Below are 18,171 nucleotides of genomic sequence, written 5' to 3'. Positions count from 1 at the left end.
GGGAAGGTAAAAAACCCAAGTTTTCATCTTCATCAGGGATTACAATGTCCTGAGCAGGACTACAAGGCCCATGGTTCATCACATATTTTATGATATGCTCATGTCAATACAGCACTCTAATCCTAGGTCATTGATGTTAATCATAAAGTTGAACAGGGCGTAATATTCAATATGGGTCATTTTACTAAAACTAACTACAGTATATGAAGATCAGCTACTATAGATACCCTCCTGAAGTCCCATGAGAAGTGATGTCAGAAACCCAGATCCTTTGAGGTAGGCTGGCTGTTTATGGAGGCAATTCATGCTCACACGTACTAGCCACAGTTCATGGCCTTACAGAATGATGCAGTGGTACTCAATTTAAAATAAACGCACATATGGTTTGTGAATTCTTAACCTATCTTCTTCAACAAATACATGGGATACAATGCTGTATCAAAAGTAGCTATGAGAGATAGTTCTGTTAGTCTCCCATTCAATCATAGAATCATAGAATCATAGAATAGTAGAGTTGGAAGAGACCACATGGGCCATCTAGTCCAACCCCCTGCTAAGAAGCAGGAAATCGCATTCAAAGCACCCCCGATAGATGGCCATCCAGCCTCTGCTTAAAAGCCTCCAAGGAAGGAGCCTCCACCACGGCCCCGGGGAGAGAGTTCCACTGTCGAACAGCTCTCACAGTGAGGAAGTTCTTCCTGATGTTCAAGTGGAATCTCCTTTCCTGTAGTTTGAAGCCATTGTTCCGTGTCCTAGTCTGCAGGGCAGCAGAAAACAAGCTTGCTCCCTCTTCCCTATGACTTCCCTTCACGTATTTGTACATGGCTATCATGTCTCCTCTCAGCCTTCTCTTCTGCAGGCTAAACATGCCCAGCTCTTTAAGCCGCTCCTCATAGGGCTTGTTCTCCAGACCCTTAATCATTTTAGTCGCCCTCCTCTGGACGCTTTCCAGCTTGTCAACATCTCCCTTCAACTGTGGTGCCCAGAATTGGATGCAGTATTCCAGGTGTGGTCTGACCAAGGCAGAATAGAGGGGGAGCATAACTTCCCTGGATCTAGACGCTATTCCCCTATTGATGCAGGCCAGAATCCCATTGGCTTTTTTAGCAGCCGCATCACATTGTTGGCTCATGTTTAACTTGTTGTCCACGAGGACTCCAAGGTCTTTTTCGCACACACTGCTGTCAAGCCAGGCGTCCCCCATTCTGTATCTTTGATTTCCATTTTTTCTACCAAAGTGAAGTATCTTGCATTTGTCCCTGTTGAACTTCATTTTGTTAGTTTTGGCCCATCTCTCTAGTCTGTCAAGATCGTTTTGAATTCTGCTCCTGTCTTCTGGAGTGTTAGCTATCCCTCCCAGTTTTGTGTCGTCTGCAAACTTGATGATCGTGCCTTCTAACCCTTCGTCTAAGTCGTTAATAAAGATGTTGAACAGAACCGGGCCCAGGACGGAGCCCTGCGGCACTCCACTTGTCACTTCTTTCCATGATGAAGACGACGCATTGGTGAGCACCCTTTGGGTTCGTTCGCTTAGCCAATTACAGATCCACCTAACCGTAGTTTTGTCTAGCCCACATTTTACTAGTTTGTTTGCCAGAAGGTCGTGGGGGACTTTGTCGAAGGCCTTACTGAAATCCAGGTACGCTACATCCACAGCATTCCCTGTATCGACCCAACTCGTAACTCTATCGAAAAAAGAGATCAGATTAGTCTGGCATGACTTGTTTTTGGTAAATCCGTGTTGACTATTAGCAATGACCGCATTTGTTTCTAAGTGTTCGCAGACCACTTCCTTAATGATCTTTTCCAGAATTTTGCCTCGTATTGATGTGAGGCTGACCGGACGGTAATTGTTTGGGTCGTTCTTTTTTCCCTTCTTGAAGATAGGGACCACATTCGCCCTCCTCCAATCTGCTGGGACTTCTCCCGTTCTCCAAGAACTTTCGAAGATAATTGCCAGTGGTTCTGAAATAACTTCCGCTAATTCCTTCAGTACTCTTGGGTGTAGCTGATCTGGCCCTGGGGACTTGAATTCGTTTAGAGAGCCCAAGTGTTCCTGGACAACTTGTTTCCCTATTTGGGGTTGGATTTCCCCCAATCCTTCGTCCATTCCGTGTTGCTGAGGTTGAAGATGGCTTTCTTTTTCTGAGAAGACCGAGGCAAAGAAGGCATTAAGTAGTTCTGCTTTTTCCCTGTCCCCTGTCGCCATCACCCCATCTTCTCCTTGCAATGGCCCTATCGCCTCCTTTTTCTTCCTTTTTCTACCAACGTAAGCAAAAAAGCCTTTTTTGTTGTTTTTTATGTCCCTGGCAATCACTTCTCCAACCTGGCTATTTCCTGGTGGAGAGCAGTTGGAACAGCAGATAAATGTCCACCTATTTTTCTAAAGCTAAAGCCATAATAACTAACACCCACATGAATCTCTAAGGATTGCTGAAGATCCTTGCAGATAGCTCTGTATCCAGCAATAGAGAAATAGAGATACAGCTGAGAAAATATGGTTGGAGGGGGAGTGGGCCACTACATGGCTGGCAGTGAATTTTAGCCCCCGGAACAACCAGGAAGGAGGGAAGGAAGACAGACAAACAGACAGGGAGCTGCAATTTCATAAATCCAACCTAGTAAAAGGTAAAGGTTTCCCCTGACGTTAAGTCCAGTCATGTCTGACTCTGGGGGTTGGTGCTCATCTCCATTCTAAGCCAAAGAGCCGGCATTGTCCATAGACACCTCCAAGGTCATGTGGCCGGCATGACTGCATGGAATGCCGTTACCTTCCCGCCGGAGCGGTACAGCGGGCGCTCACTCCGCTCCCGGGATTTGAACCTGCAACCTTTCAGTTCTGGCCCAATCTACTTGTTCAAACGTATCTCCTCCTATGAGCCATCAAGATCCCTGAGATCATCTGGAGAGGCCCTGCTCTCGGTCCCACCCACCGCGGAGGCGCAGCTGGTGGGACCGAGGGACAGGGCCTTCTCGGTGGTGGCTCCCCGGCTGTGGAACACCCTCCCAAGAGAGATGCAACAAATTCCAACTTTGTTGGGCTTCAGAAAAGCCCTAAAAACATGGCTGTGTACCCAGGTTTTTAATCACTAAATGGCGAAGATGACAAGGACTGAACTATGGATAAGGCATGAGGATGAATGGATTTGATTTTATGTTTGAAATCTATATTTTTGTAATTTATAATGTATTTTAATAGTTTTAACTGTTTTATCTACTGTTTTATATTGATTTGTATGGGCATAGAATTGTTGCCGTTGTTGTAAGCCGCCTTGAGTCCCTTCGGGTGAGAAGGTCGGGATATAAATATGAGAAATAATAAATAAATAAGTTCAGCAGCTCAGTGCTTTAACACACTTCACCACCAGCAGCAGCTGTATTTTTTAAACCATTGATTTTGTGTATGTATGTGTGCATAAGAGTGTATGTTAAATGCAAATGGATGTTCTCTTAGAAGACATTAAAGCCACAAGCATCTGCCTATTCACATTTGTATATCCTACAGTTCGTCTTATAAACACATTTCATCTTGCTTCATAGAGGCAACAAACTGACCAATCCTTTTTTCCAAACTGTGGAGGAGATTTCTAGCCCTCAGGTTTCTCTCTCTATTTCAGCTTGTTAAATGTGAAGAATAATCAATCTGGTAGAAATCTATGTGTGGTAAGAAGAAACGAATCTCTTCTCTGAACAATACTATGAGCCTGATTGATGCAATGAAGGGCATGAAAGCAAAGTGGTTTCTTCAGTTATGACAATGGAGCCGTTTTACAGGGGGACTCAGGAGGATAAGCCAGGGGCATACCCCACCTCCAAAGCTTCTTCAGTGGAACCTTTCATTGATATCAAAAAGGTACTAGGGCAAGGTCACAGAAGATTCCTTTCTTAATTAACATTTTTATTTAAAGAAACCCATTTCAAATAATAGTTAAATTCTCTAAATGTATATAATGTATTAATCATAATGTAATCTCATTAACCTTGAAATCCCCAATCTTAACTACCTAATTCTAGACACTATAGTATCATCTGCGGAACTAATTAAAATAACCTTCAAACCATTTTTTCTTCATTTGCTGTCATTATTTATTCTTTTTTGATATTCTGCCTTGAGGCGATCACAAACCATTTCCCATTAACTCATTCTCTTTATGTTCAATTCCACGGAAACCCCCTTTTCTTCTCATATCCATGGTTATCATCTTGCACTTTTCTTATTGATGCAATGGCCTCTTGGGTACTTTACTCAAGGCAGATGATATATTTACTATCTCTTTTAAGTATTGCAAATAAATTATGGTCTTTTCACAGACTACAGGGTGGTTCCTTGTTACCATGAACCAGGATTGAAACAGTGCAATCCTATACATGCCCAACAGGTTTAGTGGGTTTTACTCCACTGGGGAGTGCTTAAGGAAGCCTCATAACTAGTCTACACAAGCCAAAAATTCCAGGCTCAATTTTTGCCCCACTTCAAACTAAGTTAGGAGATACCCCAGAGTTTGCTGGAAGCTCTGCAGTCTATCCTGCAGCTTCGGGCAGCCTGGACAGCTGGATCGAGTTTGATTCAGCCTGATATACTATGCAGACAGGACACTGGGGTTATTACCCTTCCCCTGCACTCATCACTGGAGAGAAAGGGGATGGATTGTGTTTACATCACCGCTGCACTGCTTTTAGCTGTCCAGAGAACTCTATGGGAGCTCCTGGTTCATATGGATGTCTCTTCTGACATCAGAACAGGGTGCCCATGTGATCAGACAATTCCTCCTCTTTCTTTCTATCTGCATGGTCATCCTGTTCTGATGTCAGCAGAGAAAAAGGCAATGGCCAGAAGCTCTCATGGTGCTGTGTGGACAGTTAGGAGCGGCAGCAGGAATGACACAGAGAAGATAAGGTGCACACTGCCGCAAGTAAGCGGCAGTGCTACTCAACCATACAAACACGCCCTAGGGTTACATTTACTCCAGGCTACTCTATGTGGGGCTGCCTTAGAAGACAGCTTGAAAATTGCACTGAGTGTAAAATACAACAGCTAGACTGCTCACTGGGATTTTATTCTGATCCTTGTAATACCAATTCTGAAGAAATTGCAGTGGCTGCCAATCTATTTCTGGTTTAAATTCAAGGTGATGGTCCTAAATGGATCAGGACCTCAATACTTGAGAGAATACCTTTCTCTATATATGCCTGTCTGGAAGCTAGGATCTATTTGGAGGTGCCCTCTTCCATCTCCCACTGATAGGGATTGGTGCCAACACTGAGATCATTTTGGCATCAGGTTAAATCTGGCTTTTTATTAAATCCTTCAGGACTAACGTATTTGATTCAGGATGCATACATCTTATAGTTGCACCACTGAAAATGGGTTTATCATTTGAAAATGCTCAGATTTTAATGGGCAAACTGCTTAATATACCTTAATATTTAAAAAGTATCATATTTTATTTATTTAATTTTTTTTTACTGTAAGTTGTCCTGAGATCTTCAAATACAGGACAGAATGTGAATATTCCAATAAACAAACAAACATATCAATAAATCTATTCAGAAGTGAGTCCCACTGAGTTAATAGGGCATATTCCCAGGTTAGTGGATATAGGACTGCACCTTGAAACAATTAAAAAGAAAATGCATGCATAGTAAGCTAGTTGGAACACAACTTTTCTTCCAAAATGAAAGCATTTTTATGTTTGAATACACTAATGTGTTCCAAGCCAGCAAGGGACACCCATGTGCAAAAGCAGCTTTCCACAGGGATGGCAGAAGTATACTACTATCCTCATGTACTGAGGGCCTACTGAACTGACAGGGTTTGCATTTGTAGTCATGTGAAACATACATCTTCATCCTAACTGAGCCACTAGACCAGTTGTTATGCAAAATTGCTTACTGCTAGACTTGGTTTGGGGCCATAGAGTTTAACTGTCACCAGAGGTAATGTCAGCAACATTTCATTTTACCATCTGTGGGTAGTTTGTTTGACTGGCACAGTTCCAGTGGCCAAATTTCATGCCCACAAAAAAGCTGCAGCAATCAAAAGCAGAGATCAATAACAGTAGCATCGAGTTCTGCTCTCCACTGTCAACACCACAGCCAGATGTGCACAGCAGTAAGATCTAATTTATCAATCTAATACAGTGTGTGCAGTTTCTCATTCTGCATCTAGACAAGGGTGTGTTGTATATGTATATTTCGCATATTAGAGTGCTGCCTCTTTCTTTCCTCCCATAAAAGAGAGGTATACTATTACAACACCAATACACTATCATCATCAGTATCTGTTGTATAATTGAGCTACAACGTTGTAACACCATTCAAAATTTCCAAAAGAAATTGAGAGAGATTTTTGCAAACTTCCTATTATAGCATTATGGTTTTATACAGCACTTTCAGTAAAAAAAAAAAAAACCAACCTAAAATGTTTTAGCATTTTTTTAAAAAAACCATCCTTTAAATAAGACGGAGAAGTAACACTAAAGGAATCTTATATCTGTGGAGATCATGTTTTTCCCATTTTTACAAGGAGGTTTTGTTGCAATTTGAGGAAAACATGGAAGAGCCTCAGATAAAATACAGGATGACGATTCAATAATGGCATAGTAATTTCACACTGATGTAGTATAGAGGCAGCTCAAGTTTATATTTTGCGATATGAAATACTATATTTGTGCTTTAGAAGTGAATATATAGGCAGTTGGGAGGTGGAAATGAAGTTATTTTGCTATCTTGTTAGGTAAACAGATTTCTAATATTTACAAATGAAACATGCTACAAAAGATGAAAATGAAACTGAAGTCAACGCTTCACGCAATGCTTGTAGAAGCTGCAGCGCCACAGGAGCAACTATAAAATGGCCTGCACTTGTTGACAAGAGAGATAGTGTGACATTTGCTTTTAAAGTATCTCCCAAAGCTGGCTCTTCCATCCTTCAATACGGATTTCCATATCTGTTCTTTGTGGATGTCATAACATATTATAGGGAAAATTAGTTGTGTATTATCTTACACCCAATGTTTTATTTTGATACCATGAATACAGATGGACATGAAACAGGAGGGTTGACCTATGTGATGTAACACAGTGAGTCAACCATGACACTTACCCTGGGCCTGGGGTCTTTGTCTGAACCAGTCCAGCAATGTTTGCATTGGGCCTCTTTCCTTGGTAAAGAGGATGTGACATGCTGGCTATCTCTTTCAAAGTATTTTATCATTCAAGTTTGACAGACACAGAAATATAATTTAGAAATAAAAGATATTTTAACATTCCCGTACTGTGTTTGTTCTGTAATATAAATACAGATCCTTTATGCATTTAATTAGCTTTCCTGTCTGCCTCTTTGTTTTTCAAGGTAAAACCTTTATTCACTGTGTGGCTTGAGTGGATCATTTGTTCATTCCTAGAGTGGAAATTATTATGATGAGAAATAGTGACTGAGTGCCCAAAGGATTTGGGGATACTTCTACCACTGATTTAGAGACCTACAGATCCATGAAATTAGGCAGTTGTGAACTACACCAACATTTTTTGTTGGTGTAGTTAATAAGTGCAAAAGAGATTGATAATCCTGTTTAAATTTGGTTTAGTAGTGCCACTTGACTGCAGGGAATACTTTGCTTTGCTTTTTGTCATATCAAACTTTCCAAAACTAAGTTTAAGGCTTACAAAAGGTGAAGCTGTTCAGCAGATTCACAAATGATCTGAATTAAAACCAGATCCTCCTCAAGGTAACTCTCTTAAGCTGCAATATTCTGTGCACTTTCACAGCAGTGAACACTGATGTGCAACTTCTAAATAAACATATGACTGGCCTCACCAACCTGCGCTTACTTGACTCTTTCACTGTGTTGAAAGACTCTTGAGTATTATTAGTCTGGCAGTTTTATTCTACCCTGCAACACATTAAAAGATATTGTGGATCCACCTGGCTCTATTCTTTTTGATTTAACTAGATTTTCTCTATGATTCACAAGAACAAATGTGGCTCAAGACATTTTGTTTGATTTTATCAAGTTACATTTGAGCACTGCTGGACAATGTGTTGCTATTTTTTTAAGTCTGGAAAAGCTTACTGTGACAGCTGTTACAAACAAAATAAAACAAATGAAGTCAAACTGACACAGTGAAAAATAAACGCATTTGTACCAGGGTAGGACTCCAAGGGAGAAATCCAAGGCCTACACAGCAGAACAAGCCTGCAAGCATAACAATGCTGGCTCTCTATATTTTTAAGTGACACAATATATGTCACCAAGATAAGGTATGCACTGGATTCAGTGTATAACTGTATCTAACTACAGTAGAGTCTCACTTATCCAAGCTAAACGGGCCGGCAGAAGCTTGAATAAGTGAATACCTTGGATAATAAGGAGGAATTAAGGAAAAGCCTATTAAACATCAAATTAGGTTATGATTTTACAAATTAGGCACCAAAACATCATGTTATACAACAAATTTGACAGAAAAAGCAGTTCAATATGCAGTAATGTTATGTTGTAATTACTGTATTTATGAATTTAGCACCAAAATATCATGATATATTGAAAACATTGACTACAAAAATGGCTTGGATAATCCAGAAACTTGGATAAGCGAGGCTTGGATAAGAGAGACTTTACTGTACATCCCTTCTTGCAGCTGATTATATTTCAGCTTTTCAGGGTCCAATAGGACAGGCGATATAATATGCATGGGAAATTATGAAACAATACATTTTTACACTGAAGGGAAAGAACGATTTTCCTTCCCATTCCCTTCCTTTGTGACAGAGACACTGTGAAATAAAAGGTATTTCAAAAAGATGAACCCCATTTGAAATCATTCTCTCTACAACCATAAACCACTCATAAATGAAACTTACCCCTTGAAAGGATGGGGCACAGAGTTTCAATGGATTACCACAACATGCTTCTCTCAGTCCACAAAAGGCTCTAGCCTCAGTCTTTCGCAAGATGGCAACCCCGCAACATGAGATATTCTCCATTTGTGGACTTATTTTTTAGATTTGTTTTTGGCTTAAAATGGTTAATAAAACTTGATAATTTGGTAAAACTCATAAAACAGTATGTACCTTTTTGTATAATTGTAACATGCTGCCATCATGAAATATACTTCTTTGAAACTGGGTACATAATTTTGAAACACCCTGTATGAATGAATGTGTGTTTATATGAGTGTTTACACAAGTAGAAGCATAGCTTACAAACAGAGAATAATGATGCCTGATGGCAGTGACACTGAAACTTACTTGGTAATTGAAGATACTAGTACACATAGATACATAGATGGATCAGGTTGTCAATGGCAATAAAGAAGTGAAAGCAATCAAATCTATGTTGGTGGGGGGGGGGGGGGTAGACAGCAAAAAAAAAAAAAAACTTAAGCTGCAGGAGAACAGTGCATTTTATGTGAAAGTGTGGATTTGTAAAAGCAGCAACCTCCTCCCGCACATACCAACAACCAGTGTTTGTTTTGTTCAGCTTCATTTGATTTACAACAAATACATTGTATATTCTGATATAGAACAGAAGGACTGCCGTTCCCACTAAGACCACTGCAAAAGCAATTGTTTGAGAATAAATACTGTCTTCTCACCGACACTCCCTCTCCCGTGAGGGCGGAGCAGGACTGAATCTGCCAAACTCTGTCACGGATTGTGTGCAAATTCAGACCCTCTGCAATCTCTGCTGCAGGAGCTGCCGTCAGCAAATCTTGTTTGTTTGCAAAGATGAGTACAGGAACACCACTCAGTTTCTCCTCATCCACGAGCTCTGCCAGCTCCTGGAATCACAAAGACATATATAGGTTCTTTCTCAAAACCTTTTGCCCCAAGGAGTTAATCTCAATTTCTAAACCGCTCATCATATAAAGCAGATGCTATACTCTTAACACAGGGTTGTTCAACTCATTTTTATTTGAAGGCCACATCAGTCTTATGGTTGCCTTCACAGGACAGCTGAATCCATGGATACAGAAGGCCAACTCTAATTTATTTACATAGTGGTTGGTGCTCTTCAGTTTTTACCCAATTTGGGTCCGCAGATCTTACGGAATGGGCCGCAGTAGCACAGCGGCTTAAACCGCTAGCTGCAGGAAATCTGTCAGTCGTAGGGTTGGCAGTTCAAAGCCTCGAGTCGGGGTGAGCTCCCGACTGTCAGCCTTAGCTTCTGCCAGCCTAGCAGTTTGAAAGCATGCAATGCGAGTAGATCAATAGGTACCGCATTGGCGGGAAGGTAAAAGGGCACTCCGTGCAGATATCCAAAAACGTGCCGGCAACAATCAGAGATATCTATGAATAACAAGCTCCTAGGCATGGAAAAATGGAACAAGAGCACCTCCCCATGGCCAGAAGTTGAGCATTGCCTCCAGACACCGGAAATCCAAAAGGGGAAAGACCTTTATCTCTGTCAGTGCATTGTATATCATTGTGTAAAAGGCACTGAATGTTTGCCTCATATGTGTTCTGTAATTTGCTCTGAGTCCCTCTGAGGAGATAGAGCAGAATATATATAAAGTGTATTATTATAATGACAATTTCCATCACTTTTGACTGGGGATAATGGGAATTGCAACCCAACAGTAATTGTGGCTCTGAGATTGCGGAAATGGTAACCGACATTTTAATGTCAGACATCATGCAAGCCTTGTATCTAAATCCAAACCCCACTATCCTGATTAAACAGAACAAACTGTTTAATGTCTAACAAAGAGAAATATAGGACTTATAGTCCAGCATCTGGAGGGCCACATAAAATGGCATGGTGGGCCAGATTCCGCCTGCAGACCTTGACTTTGACACATATCTAAACATTTTAGTGAAGCATTATGAATGCATGAAACAAAGTGATTCCACACTTCTGTGGAGACACTTCATATCTATATGAGAGATACAGTGAGCTAAGTTTTAAATTCCAATATCTGTAGTGCTCTGAATGGGGAAAGCAGGTTGCTCCAGCACTGCTAAGTTTTCAGCAAGCAGCCTTGTTTCACATGGTCTTTACAGCTTCGATGAATCTGAAAGAAATGTTTTCTGTACATTCATTGGGTTTATTGGTAAATTGGAAAAGAAATAAATCAAAATGCTGTTTTGTAACCTATAACTTCTTTAGGAATCTCATTGAAGATTCACAGTTGGGCTTGGGGACTGTTTCAATTTGCTACTGTCATTTTTAAAAACTGGCTGTTTTATATCATCTTAGGTATGCTATCAACCTGAGATACAATAAATATACACCTTTAAATGACAACAACACCAACAAATGCCAAGTCTACATTTTAAAATAAATTCTTCCAAATATATAACAAAGGAGCTATTAGCTCCATCTGATATTATCAGCTGCCTTCAAAGCCAAAAGCCCGTGCTGCTGATCCCAACAGTCCAGACCAGCAGTTCTTAACGTGTGCTCAGGGGCTCCATGCTTTCCCCCCCCCCCCCCCCCCCAAGCTTTTTCTCCTCTTTCCTGCACTTCCTCCTCCCCTCCCTTCCCTTGCCCCCTTGCTGCGCAAACCCTTTTCCCTTCACTTTCTTCACCGCCCAGATCCCCTCCCCCACCTTGCTTTCTTCCAAAACCCTATTTCCCTCCCACAACTCAGAGTGTGCTTTGATTGTGCTTTGCCTGCATGGCAGAAGGGAGTTGAACTGGATGGCCCCTGGGGTATTCCACTGAAATAGTGTTAAGCTTATGTTGATTAAAATGGTTCTTCAAAAGTTTGCTCATGCTTGCTATATATACATTATATACATATAATATATAAACATTTCTTGGGGCTCAGTGAGAAACATTTGCTTCAAAAAGGGCTCCGCAGCTAAAAAGGTTCAAGAACCCCTAGTCTAGACCATTGCAATTGGCAGTACTGATTACACAGCAAAAAATAACACACACTGGCACTCTTACAACAGACTTACCAGTACAGCAGAGCAGCCCTTGAAAACAGGTGGCTTTATCCTACATATGTTTCAAATTCTGCAGGAATGCTAACTGCACACTTTGAACTTTGATCCAGTTTAATCAATTGTAATGCATAGATGGGACAGTACTGATACAATCTCATCCCAGAAGAAAAACCCGTCTTCATAGAAGGCAGCTGTTATGGCTAATAAAAGAGATGGGGAGCATCCATCTACAATGGGCTCTTGTACGCATCATTTGTCGACAATATAAACGAATGCACTGGAGATTAGATGGTTTAAGAAAATAGGAAACAGAGCCTGCTAATTTCATTCCATGCCCAAATTCACTGTAACATTACCTTAGAACAAGCAGGCAATAGGCCTGCAGTGTCTAGATGTCTAGTTTATAACGTTATGCGATCTTAAACCTGCAGTGTATAGTATTACAGAATGAAAAATGCTGGTTAGCAAGCCCTCGCCTGATGACTGTGAAGACCTACCTATGTACAATTACTTCTGAATCTCTTTGTAATATGGCATCATGTTACTCTGGATTGCTTTAACTCACATTAATGTCTATGTTCTTTAATTAACCAAGGCACTCTATACTTTACAATATCCTCTGTTTCAAGTAATTAAGTAAGATACTTTGGGATGGAAATGGCTTATCACTCTCTAAGGACAATAATCTATTATTTCTATCCACTACTGAAAGTTGCATCATAAATCAGAAGCTCGCCTACATTGTATTACACTATTGGAAAACCCTTAATATTTTAAAATTGTATTCCCAACATAATCTATTAAGGATGTAAGGATATAACATACAGAAACTTTGTATTGGGAGGGGGGGGGGTTAGAATTGAAAAGGGCCTTAGAAGCATGGTCATTCTATGTTTAGTTCATTAATTTAGAAGAAAACTATCATTCAAATATTACAACTATCCTTAGTTTGCTTCTAAAAACAAACTTTCCCACCTCAAATATTTATAATGTTATATGTTTTACAGAATCTACAAAAAAGAATTAGTTTTCAAACATGTGACTGATTTACCTGGCCTGTTTCTTCAAATCTCTTTCTGTCAGCACTGTCAATGACGTAAATCTACAATGAAAATAATGAAAAAGAGTTAAAGGTGAAACAGAAATGTATGATGATGTGACCTAGAAATAAGTGAACTCAAACAATGAGACTCGGCAGTAACATCCTTTTCCAAATTACATGTATTAGGAATTAATTCCAGTTCAAATCTGTAAATCTTGCACTAAGTAACAGCATCAGAACACCAACTTCCTGTAATTAAAAATATAACAATAAATGCTATAGGTACAAGTTACAGGTACACATGATATATGGAAAGGGGAGCAAAGAGGCACAGAATTATAATAATGAAAGAAAGACCTTAGCAAGATTAGGAACAAGGACGTGTGTTAACGTATTCAGATTTCCAGATGTGAACACAGAAATTCATTTACCCAACTGGTAACTTATTGGTTAGTACAGTAAATATCCTAAAGCATCAGATCCTGTCTGAGCTTGGGAACTAATCAGGATCACCATGGTTAGTATTTGAATGAAAGTCTGCCAATGAATACCAGGTGCTGTAGGCCATAATTCAGAAGGAGGACCTGGCAAGCAACCTCTGACTATTCCTTGCCCAAGAAAACCCTATGAAATTCACGAGTCAACATATTAGTGTAGTGTAATTACTTCTGTAGTGGGAAGAATTTCTGTCAGCCTGTCAGAAGGGAAAGTGGGTAAGGTGGATACAATTATCTTTGGCACTTAGTTTCTGGAGTTCTATAGTTTCTCCCTTCAAGTGCTTACGTCCTATTTATGGGTTTGTCTCATAGGCATAGTCTCTACAGCTTAGCTAACAAAACATACATAAAACCATCATGAGGAACAGAATATTTCCCTCACTCCAGCTAGTCAACTAAATTTCACTGACTAGGTGAACTGAAAAATTGAACACAATAAGCTATAAATAATCAAGATCCCTGCTTACACATATGCCCCTCCCTGAAATAATCCTGGAAATTAAGCATGGAAGTCTCCAGTGGTGAATTGGAAAATTTCACAACAAGCAGTGTGCTGAAATTATGGTTGAACACTGGTTTAAGATTCTGGAAAAATGACCAAACAGAATCAACGTTTTTTTGTTTGAGATTTTCCCTGGTCATCGGAGTTAACAATGCTGATCTCATAAGAAGTTTAGTTGCTACAAACTGGACGTAGGATGAATTTGTGCCTCTCTTCCACAAAGAGAAAAGTCGTAGTAGTAAGGTACTTCTACTGTTATGGTGAAACACTAGTTTAATCCTCTAAAGAGAAGCCTGCACTTGAATCACCCACCAGATCCCTGCAGCATCTGGCTGTTCTCCAAGGACCTCTCATCTAAGCTTTATTTGTGAGAAGCATCTCACTCACAACTTGAGACTGCAGGCCTAATGGAAATACCACAATGAACAGCACTGTACCAGCTAAGATACACACACATCAAGTGCCTACTTCCAATAACTAGAAGGCTCAATGCCAAAGAGCTGCAGGTGTGTGTCTGAATATGCAATCATTCAAATATACACACCTTTATTTGACTGTGTGGAGCTTCCAAATAGCACAGGTGTGGTTGGCTGGAGTATCTCCCATTCAAGCACACCTGCATGCTTATGAATGTGCAATCACTTCATGTGGTAAAAATATTCTTGGAGGGGCCTCTCACTTGTGTAATACGCTTCAGTTTGGAGCTGAGGCAGGCATCTTAACAAACATGTTGTTGGTTTACAATAATCACACACCAGGCTAGTTTGGATTCCATGTTCTAGCTTTTCTTCACTGTAAACTGTTGGTCATAAGGAAACCTCGTCATGAGTTAAAATTGTTCTTTTTTCAAAAATTCTCCAGGTACAATAAAAAGAATGTACATCAGATAACAAGATATGAAGGAAGTTATGACAGATAACTGCAAAATAAGAGAGAAGAGGTATGGAAAACTGAAAATCAAGGTTTCTTGACAAACTGCTTGGACTAGAAGTAGCTAAGACTGGAGCAAGCATATTTTATTATAATTCACTTAGTGGTAGCAAACAACACTTCCAATTTTCTTTGTCTTTTACTATCTATATAAGAATTCTACAAGGCCATGCTAGAGTTTTATTGTTCATTATTCATGTAAAACTCTTTGTGGCTTAGCCAGGCCTACTATAGTACAGTCAATCAAAAGTATTGCATATATCAGGGGTCCCCAAACTAAGGCCCGTGGGCCGGATGCGGCCCTCCAAGGTAATTTCCATGGTCCTTGTCCTAAACTAAACTCAACCCTAAACTTAGGGTTGACCTAAGTCTGAAACGACTTGAAGGCACACAACAACAACAATCCTAATTTTGGACTATTTCATCATAGTCTGACCCCCCAACAGTCTGAGGGACTGTGAATCAGCCCTCTACTTAAAAGGTTTGAGGATCCCTGGCATATATTAATCATTTTTCATAGTAATTTAGCACCCATTATTCTAGCTATAAAACGTATTTTTCTTAATTAAACAGATTTATCTGTAATATTGCAGGGGAATACTGGCAAATCAAGTTTATCAAAGAAAAACTATGGAGTCCTGAAAGGCAACAAACTTCTATGCAACTTTCCAAGTAATAACTGCAATAAAATCTGTGTCTGCTTGGAGTCTATCTTTAAGATCTTGCTGTCAGATGTTAGGCAGCAAGAGAGAAGACACATTGAATAATCCAGGACTGTGAACCTCATAATACTGTATTTGTGAGGCACCAATATTAATATAAAATTTGTGATGCACCAGTATAAAGATAAAATCAATATCTCTTTATTTCTCATGGCTTTTAACTGAACGATCCATAACCTTTCTGATCTGACATTATTTCTGTGGGCCTCACTGCCCTCCTCACTTTTGACTAGATATTTTAAAGTAGATAATGTATTTGTATATGTTGCTTTGGATATTTTCAAATAGAAAAGCAAGGCATAACTGTTATGGAAAATAAATGTATATGTCTGAACTTCTTCCCAATTGGATTCTCACATAAAGTTGCCTCATGCCCAGTACAGATCTCCTCATGCCAAATCAAACAGCAAACAGGAAGAGTAATTGCAGGGGGAGGAGTGATTTTCTTGCACAAAGTGACTGAGCTAGTGCAATCTATTGGTTCAGAGTGACGAGTCACCAGCTCTACAGTTCAATTTTTACATTGATTATAGATTCCCAGATATCCTAATTGCACAATCTTACACTCAATGAACAGGGATATAATGCCTACTTTCCTCTATACAGGTTGTGGTAATTTTATACAATATTTTTTATTAATGGTATACGTTAAACTGAATTTGTGTACACCAAACAATCAGAAAGCATAATGTCACTATCTCAACTACCCATACGGACATTTTTGGAATTTGAAGTATTTCAGATTTCAGAATTTTCTTTCAGGGAAAAGTAAAAACGTGGTTATGGAACCAAGAGAATATAGAATAGTGAAATGACAAATGGGATGGCCTTGGATCATGATTTTAAACTGCATGATTTCAATAATTGGTTTTAATGTTGAGATATTGTACTTTATTTTTTGTTTTAATGCATTTATTTTACTGTATGTATGTCTATGGCATTGAATTACTGCCTATCTGTAAGGCCACTCTGAGTCCCCTTCAGGGTGAGGTGGGATATAAATGAAGTAAACAAATAATAAATAAATTCCAGATAAAAGATGCTCAATCTGTATCAATAGAGCAACAATCCTGTGTCAGCAGAGCTCTTATATTGGAAGACAATGCCAAAACAAAGGACATAGCAAGGAGCATGACCCCATTCATCTGATTGAATATCTGTGTAGTTAGGGAATTACTTTGTGCAAAAGGAGGTATCTGTTCCAGTTCAATTCTCATGCTTCTCTTCTAGCTCCTGCTTTTATACATCTGCATGACAACTCCTGCCATAATAGTTAAAAGACAAATTCTGCTTTGTAGTTGTCAATTCACTTTCTCCCTAAGATAGGAGAAGATCCATGGTATGGTCCCACTACAGTATTCTTTTCAACTGAGCTATTCAGCAGTTCCTATTGCTTTTCTTTGATTTGTGCATATAATCCTTGTCCTTATAATATAAAGTTTATTTCCCTTCATATGGACAGTGAGACAATTGGCTTGTTTGGAGTGATATTTTGAGTGGATATACGACAGCTCACAATGGAAGTTGAAATGCTCTTCAGTGGAACATATTCTTTTTTATTTCATTCATGCATCCTCTTCAATAGACTATACAGTTGACTAGACATTATGATTGGAATGGCATTGCTCCTTTACCTGTGGGATGCTGGATATTTGCCTAAAAAGCTGTTGCTTGTCCATAGAAAGACTCTCTTCAAACTACTCTCAACAGAGAGTCTTCTTATGTTATGTACCATCGTGATGTGTAATGAGGATAGTGTTCTAACCATTCTGCCTGCCTGAATGATGCATGTGTATCTCATAGGACACAGTAGGATCAAATGGTTCTTTAGACATCACTGCATGTACATTCCACACATATCCCGAAAATGTCCTCAGTAAGTGATCTGAAGATTGATGGGTGAAAGCCAAAGATGGACAGGGATGCTATGAGCAATATGTAGCATTGCTACACTGGTTTGTGTTTATTTAGCTTATGGGTTCTCAAACTCTTAAAGCGGAGGAGACCTTTTTGAAGGAAAAGTTTCTCGTGGAACCCCAACAAACTTTTGGACACAGGGACTGCATTGCATTCTAAAATTTGACAGATGGGCCAGGCCAGTGGCAGACGTGTGGAGAATGTATGTGTGAACTAACTGAAAACACATGAACAAATTCCTGTGCACACCACACATATCTTGTTTGTAGTGCAAAAAGAAAGAAAGAAAGAAAAAGAAAAAGAAAAAAAAGAAAGAAGGAAGGAAGGAAGGAAGGAAGGAAGGAAGGAACCAACAAACAATACAATATTTAAAATGGAGAACAATTTTAACCAATGTAAATTTAATAGTATTTCAGTGGAATACCCCAGGGGCCGTCCAAGTCCAACCCCTTCTACCATGCAGAAAAAGACAGTCAAAGCACCCGCAACATATGACCATCCAGCCTTTGAAATAATAATAATATTTTTTTTTCGTGTCAGGAGCAACCAGAGTTGCTTCTGGAGTGAGAGAATTGGCCGTCTGCAAGGACGTTGCCCAGGGGACGCCCGGATGTTTTGATGTTTTATCATCCTTGTGGGAGGCTTCTCTCATGTCCCCGCATGGA

General features: G+C 39.7%; 1 protein-coding gene across 3 annotated transcripts in view; it reads right to left on the bottom strand.

Annotated features, from left to right (window-relative positions):
- Window positions 1–18,171, bottom strand: part of arl3 (ADP ribosylation factor like GTPase 3) — a 131,929-nt gene that overhangs the window by 14,694 nt on the left and 99,064 nt on the right. For all 3 annotated transcript variants that reach the window (XM_062976316.1, XM_062976318.1, XM_062976317.1), the window contains exons 4-5: window positions 12,948–12,998; window positions 9,598–9,783 (exon numbers count right to left, since the gene is read on the bottom strand). In XM_062976316.1, the coding sequence (XP_062832386.1) occupies window positions 9,598–9,783; window positions 12,948–12,998 (237 nt within the window). The remainder of the gene's footprint in view (window positions 1–9,597; window positions 9,784–12,947; window positions 12,999–18,171) is intronic.

The sequence above is a fragment of the Anolis carolinensis genome, chromosome 3 (genome assembly GCF_035594765.1).
Source record: "Anolis carolinensis isolate JA03-04 chromosome 3, rAnoCar3.1.pri, whole genome shotgun sequence".
NCBI lineage: Eukaryota > Metazoa > Chordata > Lepidosauria > Squamata > Dactyloidae > Anolis > Anolis carolinensis.
This window is presented reverse-complemented; position numbering and strand designations above follow the sequence as displayed.